This window comes from Crocodylus porosus, unplaced genomic scaffold (genome assembly GCF_001723895.1).
Source record: "Crocodylus porosus isolate Cpor-Errol unplaced genomic scaffold, CroPor_comp1, whole genome shotgun sequence".
NCBI lineage: Eukaryota > Metazoa > Chordata > Crocodylia > Crocodylidae > Crocodylus > Crocodylus porosus.
Genome location: NW_017728906.1, coordinates 157847092 through 157856957, shown reverse-complemented (window position 1 = coordinate 157856957; position 9866 = coordinate 157847092). Strand labels below are relative to the sequence as shown.

The window sequence follows — 9866 nt, the reverse complement described above, 5'->3', positions numbered from 1 at the left end:
CTGGAAATCCCAGAGACCTTAGGGGCAGTAGGAAGAGGAAGTGAACACACAGCTAGTGAGCCATGCTCTAGCACCCCCCAGCTTCTGCAGGCATGTGGCTGCATTTCCTGAATCAAAGGTAAATGTCCATTCACTGCTGTTTCAATTTAGTCTGTGCAGTTTAGATTAACCTGCAAAGACTGAATCAATTCAGCCTCAAGTTTTTGGAGGCTGAATTTAGCCATAATGTTACTTCCTCCATGACAAAACTGAATCAATTCAGGAAAACCAAATGACTTATCATATGTGTGAAAACCTGCCTGTCATCAGTGATCATTACTAGGTTGACAAAAGATATCTGTGGAGTGTTTTAGGGTTTGATACAAAGCTGGTCAGCTGGAGAATTTTAACTGACTTCAAGATGTTTTGAACATATTGCTCAGGGGAGTGGTGCAGTTAAGTCCTACACACCAAGTTTAGAGTAGACTATAGATACTAAGACAGCAATAGAAATATGTTTCCTTCTCTGAAGGCATGTAGTTGCTTTAAAATTATCATAGAATCATAAAGAAATATTTTAAGTTGTATCATGAAAGGTTTGTTGAAGAAATTAAGAGAAACACAATTCAGCCCAATTTCTTTAATGAGTATTTGTTTCAAAACAGAAGTATAAAAGTATGCCTGATATTTCCTTTGAAACCTTGGTTCTGCACAATTAAGGCACTTTGAAGAAAAGGATTTTCTTACCCACTAATTTTGGCTTTCTGACATTTGATAAAAAACTTACAAAAGGCAAATGACTTACAAAACAAGATTTATAAAAATGACATAATTTACATATAAACCAACATTAGTACCAAACATTAGCAAAGAGTGTTTTGATATGAAAGCTTTTTTACCAAACCCCAATTTTTATAATACGTGTTTCTATGCAGAGGTAATTCTTTGCACGCATTTTTTGTATCCCTTATACTTTAAAAATTAATGGACACAACTTTAGTAAAGGGATAACATTTTTATTGATCTGAAGCTATATGTTTCGTAGAAGATTCCAATAGCAAGAATGTTTTTAATATATAAATAGATTTAAAATTTAATCTGCAAAACTCCAGATACATTTTAGGAAGCTCATTTGCAATTTTTGAAATTATTTTGCATAGCTCTGTCAGCCAGATTACCAGGAAACATTTGGATATGTGATGCAGAACAAAAAGATACATTTAGCATATGGTATAAATGTTAATTTTGAAAAGGTAATGTTGTTGGTGTTATTATGACGTTCAAAACATGACAAAAGTTGACATATCAAAATGCATATGATATTACTGAACCCAAAGTGCTAGGCTTACATATCTTACATTTCCCCACATTAGCATTCTAAAAATCACCTAAACTGTATATTTCTAAAAATGATCTAATTTCATTAATATTTCCCTTTTTATAAGAAATAATAAAAAATTACATTCTGAGTTGTTCCCTGCTCATTTTGGGCCCACTCTTGCAAACAATTACTACCAAGTATGAGATAAAGTTCCATGTTAACGTCAGTGAAACTAGGTTTTCACCCTTTATAACGCTGGCCACCAAGAGTAGCGTCATCCAATTGAATAGACTACTTACATTAGTGAGTGCTATACCCAGTAGTGAGGCAAACCCTTTACATGGGCTCATGATTCAGTTTATACTAGATTAGAAAATGACATTGTTTCTTTGTGTTTTGCTTTTTTGTTAAGCAACTTCTCTTCCTCTCATATATCAGGCTTTTCATGTGTAGTTTTGTGGACTCTGTCTTGGAAAGCTTCTAAGGGCGAACTAGCCTTGTCCTCCTCCTCGTTGATCCCCCTGCTTAAAATAGGAAAAAATAATTTACAAATATTGTGATAGTCAATAATATTTAGGTATAAGACTGTTGACCTCGTCTAAAACATGTCTTGCTCTAATGGAAATGAGTTGGTCTGGATTTAGCTTTGGATTACACAGATCTCTCTTGATTTTATAAAACTCTGGATCCAAATACCTCCAGCTCTAGAAATATTTGAAGTCTGGTCCTGATTCTGTAGAATCCTGAAACACTTACAGTTTTTATAACTAATTTCAGCCAAGTTCTCATTGATTATAAATGTCAAAAGTATTTCAGAGCAGATGCAATCCAAGTGATACACTAATATATTAGTTACCCCAGTGAAGGATATTCATATTGCATAAGGCTACTGGAGTTCTCATTGGAAAACAGCAGGATTTGCAAAACAGTTATTCCCTCACTATTTTGATATATCTACTACTGATACTGATATATGAGAGAATTTTTCTTGATTTCCAGATCCTGATCAGTGGATAGTGCTGACATCTGGGAAAATATAAGTATCTTTTTACCTATCAACTAATCAAAACTAGCATGTTAATAGTGAGAGACACTGAACACCAACAATGCTGTTATTACTGATTTAACATTCAGAGTGGAACTACCCTTTAATTCCCTGTCCTCAATAAATACAATATACAATGGCACTTAAACACAGTATATACTATTTAGGAGTTGCTTTTCATGTGTTGTTAAAAAAAATTCTATAATACTTTACGGTAACATTATCATATAGAAAGAATGGTTAATGTTCTTTCCACTGGTATGTATTCAAGAATGATTATTGTTTTAAAGACATGATGAGGAAAAGTATTTGACAAACATTAAAATGATTCAGCGTTTGCTTTTCTGTACCTTGTGTTCTTCTGGTGCCTGATACTCTCCTTACTGGTGTTTCTATAGATGAAATAATCCAGTCAGAAGGTATTTGTAAAAGCATTTGAATTAATAAACATGTTTGAAATTCATAGCTAACTTGAAAAAGTCATCATTTTGGTATCTCTTAGTACATTCTGGATTACCTTAAATTACCTTGCTGACTTTGATGATCAAAAATGTAAACGCTTATGCTCAAATAAACAATTAAAAAGCATTTTCATTTCATTTGTTCTATATGCCATAACATAGAACAATAATTTTGCCTTAAAATTTTTGTTTTAAAAAATTAAGAACAATCCTTAACCTGGATCACAATGGACTGTGTACTTCATGGACTCCGTTTTTCCAAGAAGGAGAGCAAATTGATAATTTACTGAATTCAGAAGCAAAATGTAAAGTCTATGTGATAGTTGTCATTCTTGAAGCTGAACCATCACTGAGATGCCAGTTCCCACTCTTATACAGTCACATATTATACATTGGGAAAGATGAATTACAGCAATGTGATGTTAGGGCCCCATTCTACAGGATATACATTTTCATTCCCAGAATTCCCTTTTTTCAGGAGCGTGGTTTAGAATAATGATACAATTAATATAGAAGAGCTGTCTTTCACAAAATAGACTTGACTGTGTTCCAGAATACACTATACATACATACATATGTTTATTACAAAGTATTTCCTAATGTGGGTGACCACCCCTATTCTGTGGCACAGATTAGTGAATTATCAAACATTTGGAGGGTGGGGGGAATGGGGGAGAAACTTCATTTGGCGTGCTTGGAGAAATGTGATTCCTATATTTCAATCATCCTTATATCCATTAATGTTAATGTGACTACACTGGGAATTTAAGGAAGACCAAAATATCCAAGGCAAGATTAACTAAGCAAATTTTGCCAGATAAAAGCTGTGTTTACTAACACCTACCACTAACTAGCTTTCTGTTTTCCTTTATTTATTCACATTTTGATCTTGCAAGTCTTGTCACAGTGAACAGCAAGCTTCATAAATGTTTACATACAGCCCCCCACTTCTATTTCCACATGATCACACCTAAGGTTAGGTGTTGATTGTCCACACAGCACTGTAAAAATCTTCCAAGCCCCACTTTTTTCAAGTGGGGCAGAAAATGAGTGCACTTGAACATCCAATTCTCACCATGCTAATGCAACTTCCTTTTACAAACATGACCTCTCAGCTGAGATTGTTCAGCTACCCATGGAATGGACTTAGAGCCGTTTTTAGGTATGTTACTACTGGGCATCCCTCACCCATGTAAGATCAGAATTCGTTGCATCCCCTTTTCTATTCATCATTGAATTTATACGTAGGCACATGCTCCCATCTTTCTTGTACAGGATCAGCTCTTGAGTTAATTTTTAGTAAAACAATCATAAATGCATGCCTTATATAAATATGAATTATGCATACTATGTACATGAAGTCCTGGTACAATCAAGTCAAATAGGGCTGTGAGAAATGGTTGTGTTTCAATTCAGTTTCAGAGTTGGCCATTTTGGAGGACAATGATTCATTTTGGTGTTTTGGATCACTGTCCAGTTTCACATAGGCTGAATCTCCACCAAATCTGTTTCGATTTGGTGCAAGGGAAGCTTTGCACAGCCTTACCTACCCAGCCAAGTGGGGCTTAGGGCCGGAGGCTGCAGGGCCCCAGCAGGTAGCAGGATGGGGCAGTGGTTGGCTCATCTGGGGAAGGGAGAGGGCTGCTGCCCTCCATGCAGGCAAGGAGGCCCCTATGAAGATCTCTGATCCCTGTCGTACTGGGTTGTGAGGCAAGGAAGCAGCGCAGAGTGGTGAGCAAGTCTGCTGGTCACTGCTGCATGACTCAACTCTGCAGGGAGCAAAGATCCATGCCAGGGATCTGCTCACTGCTGCTGCCTGCCCCGGTGATGTGGGGTTGTATGGGGCTGGGAGTGGCAGTGGCAGCAAGGAGACCCTGGTGCAGATCTCTGCTCCCTGCAGAGCCAGGTTGCATGGCAGGGTAGCGCTGGTCCCTGCCACATGACCTGGCTCCACCAGCAACAGAGGTCTGGGGCTGCATGGGGCAGGCAGTGGCAGGGAGAAATGTCAAACCTATAAATATGCCTTAAATGATGTTTCTGACATTTATACAATCAATTTAGTTAACATAACAAGAAATCATATTTGCAACAAATCAAAATTTCTTAGTAATGAAAACAGACTAGGAAAAACTTCATTCACCAGCAGTTTTGGATTCAGTGGAAATTGATCAGCAAAGGAATAAACACAGTTTGGTAAATTACCTTGAAATGTTGGAATTAGCCCCTGGCCCCACCTCTCCCCTCAAAAAAACCCACTACTTTAATTTTTAATTGCAGTAGATACTGTGAGAAAAAGTAACTAGAAAGAGTAAAACATCCCAGGCGAAACCCTGAAACAAATCTGACTTCCAAGAATTTCACTGCCTACCTCAGTGGTTCTCAATGTTTTCCTACTGCAGCTTCCTTCCCATTTAGCAAGATGAGACGAGCTGACTGATACCAAACCTGCTGCCACCTGCTTATGATTTCCCAGGGGTTGTGTACCCCCACACTGAGAATATCAGGTATAACAAATCAACATTTAAAAATGTAATAAACCAAAATCACAGAAAACTTACGTGGTCTCCTCGTTGTGCTACTTACTCAACAGGTAGTTCTTATTATGAACATTCTCTCAGCAATGCCGCCTAAACTTGCCGATAGAAATTTTTAACTTGCACACTACACGATAAATAATGTATTTAATTTTTGAGTGTCAAAATAAGCTTTGACATTATTCTCTGCCATTTGTGGATGAACATATCCTTTTTTTAAAAGGACAGAAGTCTTCCTGCCAAAACTGCAGATGGGGAACTAAATATCTTCTATCATGGATGCTATAAAACCCCACCTGAAATGATCACTGGAGATGAAGAAGATCTCAGTGCCATTGAATTTTGAGACAAACTAACCTTCCAGATGAACTGTCTTGATTTCTCTCTCGATAATCTGTGGTTCTCCCTCAATTACTTTAGTAACCTTGGTGTACTCTGTTCCAGCTACGATAAGCATTAAAAACAAATGAGTTAAATCTAGGATAGCATTTTTCCATGTTCAAGGGTCCCTGACTTGAAACATTTCAGTCCAGGAGTGTTGTGGTGAACAGGATGCCAAGTTCTGTTGTCTGCCCCTGCCAAGTTTTGCAGCCTTGACACAGAGAAGTCACTTTCTCTAGATCTGTAAGCCATTTATTGCATCTTGAGTTGGGGCTTGGTTTCAGCAAAGACAGCCAGTTGTTACCACTGGCACTGCTGCATGATAAATTGTATGAATTACAGCCCATTTGAGACTGTCCTGTTGCTTTAAAAAATGGGAAATACATATATTTGTAACTGGACTCATTGTTAAGTCCTTAAGAAAATTTTCCACTGCAAAGCAGAATTGATGCAGTCAGAGGGAGTGAAGAGGGATCGCTACCCTTATTATAATAGTCATAAAGCAGCATGTATATCTGCTCCTTTTGACTACAGGTACTCTAAGGTGTTGGGGTGGCAGCCAAAGATAGAACTTTAGGTAAATAATGACAAAGTAGAAGAATAAAGGCAAAGTAGAGAAAACTAAATGAAAAGAAACAATCCATAGAAAGATATCTACTCATTTGATTCATTCTGTAAAGCAGGATGCTTCTACTAACCACCTTACAATAGCAAGGAGAAGAAAAGAATTCAAGATACTGTGTTGTATTTTCCAATTTAACAAAAATACTTAATTTATCATTGTTCTATACATCAACTGCAAATTCTATCATTATAAATCAATTGGATTGAACTGAACATTTAGAGAAATGCTAGATTCTGCAAAGATCAGAATCACATTAGTTCACGCCAAGATCAGAATCCTGGAATTCATACAAGCAGAATTTAGACGCATTTGAACAAATTCTGTATTCCTTATCTTTGTGACGTGACTGGAACCAGTGAATTTTATTCCAGCACTTCTATATTTTTCTCCAGTGCTTCTGGTAATTTTTTATTTTAAAATAGTTTCAATAGACTCTAGTGCTGGTAAAAAGTTTGAGTGAAGCAGCCGTGGAAACTCTACCTTTAGAGCATGCATACCATATACAGCAATGATGGGAACTTCCCCACACTGCCCTAGTCATGGCACCTTACATCCTGACCTAGAGATAGCACAGTTATGGACACAATTGTAGTTCATTTTTCATGACCTGTGCTCTGAGACTTCCAGTTAGGTTAAAGAGGACCAGTCAATGTCAACTCTGATGGCTTTACTTTATAAAGAAGCTATAAGCTGCATCCTGCAGCCTTTACAAAAACATTATTTAGGAGAAGCTGTAATCTATCCCCGATTGCATTTTGTCTGCAAGTGCAGCAGAATGTGATCAGTGAATATGTGATTGGCTATGACTTACTTCTAAATGTGTCACTTAGTAAAAAATGAAAACAATAAAAAAACAGATCTGGCTAATCTAAATCAGAGATTCTACCATGTGCCAAGAGAAACATCCAAGTATTATTTGGACTTTTATGATTCAGGTTTATACTAGGTTCTACTAGAATGCTTGAATTCTTTTTGTCTTTCACCTTGCTGTTATAGGCAGTCCTAATCTATTAAACAAGCAGAAGACATTCCATATCTTTAGATAAAGATTAAGTTCATTTGCACAAATTTTCTACTATTTTTTCCTAAATCTACTGGTTATTTATTGACAAAACAGTTAGACTTAAGAGACAGAAAGAGAGAAAACCATTCCTTGGAATGCTGTATTCAAAGAGAATTAAAGTTAATGCTTTGATCCACATTACCTGTAAGTATTTAAAGAGCGATGCTAAACATGCCTTTGTTTGTTAACTTGAGAGCAATGAATATTCATTTCTGGAGAATTGCAAAATATATTGAATTTAGCCTAATCAAATACTTTCCACTATATAAATGTTTCTCAGAATTGAAAATTTGCTGGAAAAAGCACCATAGTCAATGGAATAAATCTTCATTGCTGCCCTTGGTTTGAATTATGTAACCTTTTAAAGACTGAAAAAAGACAAATATTTATTTATACTTTCAGGATCAAGACCATATTGTAACTAATTGTTAAACTTTGGCATTTTATCTCTCAGGATGACTTTGTCTTTTTTTGCCTTCTATAGCTTTAACATCAAATTAGATCAGTCTTTAAAATGTTTAGAGATCAATATATCTGAGAGAAGTTTCAATTTCCATAACCTGTTACAAAGAGGTTAGTTGTCATACACTCACTAACCTCCCTGTAGAAGTCTTTTGATTTCTTCGTCTTCAAGTAAATGACCATCACCTTCAATGAATTTTGTCACCTTGGTAACCTCTGATAGGATAGATGTTCACGGCATAAAATTGATTTATATACAATGCTGACAATTCTGTTACAGTACATTAATGATTAAATTCATAACAAAATTCATCTATTACAATGATAAATGCCATGCAAAACACCTAAATTACATTGCATGCCAAGCACATTTTTACGCATATTAGAGATAAGCAATTCTCAACTTATAGTACAAAGTCCATTTAATTATAATGGGCCAAAAAATATCTGAACAGTCCTCAGTCTGGAAGCGTTTCATCTCTGGATCTGTATTTTATGCAGGAGCCCTCCTTTTGTATGCTTTTTTGTTAAAATCATAAACTTTATGATATTCAGGGACTGACTACTTGAATATGTCTCGCTGAACCTATTCTCTTTTCTAGAAGGATACTAACCTTCTTCAAGTAATCTCTTCAAGTTTTCATCGGTATCAGATCCACCGCCTGTAGTAATTTGGGTAATTACAGGACCTGTAACAAAGTACCGCATGTTAATGTGTTGCTCCTATGAAATGCTTAATATGTGTTTTCAACAGCACCATTATGTTAAAAAATCATAATGAAACATGATTCTGAAGTACAGCTTTCAGATACAGGAGAAGATGCCAATTAGCAAGATACCTAAGTGTAGTCCAGTGAAGTCAATGGGAAGGCACACATGCTTAAGGTTTGACATTTCCTTACTTATCAGGACCAAAGACCTGAAATTCCATATGTCATTTCAATATAGATACTCTTTCTGTATAAGAATAGTATAGGTGCTATTATTTATTGATAATACACTAAATGTCCCAATACAATAATTCATAACTGGACTATACACTAAAGAAAGAATTTCAGGATAAGGACTTTGTCATTTGCGAAACCACAAAATGGTGCATACCCTCTGGACGGTGTTAGCACTGTTACAGCTGACTAGCTCTACTTTGCAGGATCAATCCTTTAATCAGTATGCACCTATATTCAGAAACCTTTAGAACAAAAATGCAAACAAAGCTACAATCAAGTAAAACAAGAAGTATAATTTTCAAGAGGCCTAAGTGAGTTTGGATTTTCAATAAGATTTATGATACTCCGTGTTCCTGTCCGCTGACAATGGGGTGCTCTTGGGTAATAGCGTAGAGAGGCCCGGGAAGGATGTGAGTCCGCCGACTGTTAGTTCAGACCTAGTTAAGGATTACCTGGAGGGCTTAGATGTGTCCAAGTCAGCGGGCCTGGATGACCTTCATCCACGGGTCCTGAGGGAATTGGCTGGTGTCATTGTGGAGCCATTGGTATGGCTGTTTGAGGACTCCCGGTGCTCGGGCCAAGTCCCTGAGGACTGGAAAAGGCCCAATGTGGTCCCTATTTTCAAGAAGGGGAGGAAGGAAGAGCCTGGCAACTACAAGCCAGTCAGCCTCACTTCTATCCTGGAGAAGGTCTTTGAAAAAATAATCAAGGGTCACATTTGTGAGAGCCCTGTAGGGGAAGTGATGTTGAGGGGTAAGCCAACATGGATTCATGCAAGGCCAATCCTGCCTGACCAACCTGGTCTCTTTCTATGACCAGGTAACAAAGAGCTTAGATGGGAAGGAAGAAGTCAATGTCATCTTCTTGGACTTCCAGAAGGCCTTCGATACAGTGTCCCACCCAATTCTGGTGGGCAAGCTGAGGGACTGCAGCATTGACTGCGGTCACATGGGTTCCAGGGGTGAACCCAGAGGGTGGTGGTGGATGGGTCAATGTCAACCTCGGAGGGTGTGGGCAGCAGAGTCCCCCAGGGCTCGGTCCTTGGGCC

The 9866-nt window shown here is 37.5% G+C and overlaps 1 protein-coding gene across 14 annotated transcripts in view; it reads right to left on the bottom strand.

The window, feature by feature from the left end:
* Window positions 1-604: 604 nt before the first annotated feature.
* POSTN (periostin) overlaps window positions 605-9866 on the bottom strand; it is a 43541-nt gene continuing 34279 nt past the window's right edge. For 4 of the 14 annotated variants that reach the window (XM_019530030.1, XM_019530029.1, XM_019530033.1 and 1 more), the window contains 5 exons: window positions 8486-8560; window positions 8007-8087; window positions 5698-5784; window positions 2696-2737; window positions 605-1824 (listed from right to left, as the gene is read on the bottom strand). In XM_019530030.1, the coding sequence (XP_019385575.1) occupies window positions 1781-1824; window positions 2696-2737; window positions 5698-5784; window positions 8007-8087; window positions 8486-8560 (329 nt within the window). In that variant the 3' untranslated portion in view covers window positions 605-1780. The remainder of the gene's footprint in view (window positions 1825-2695; window positions 2738-5697; window positions 5785-8006; window positions 8088-8485; window positions 8561-9866) is intronic. The other 10 variants (XM_019530035.1, XM_019530039.1, XM_019530031.1 and 7 more) reach the window with 5 other exon arrangements.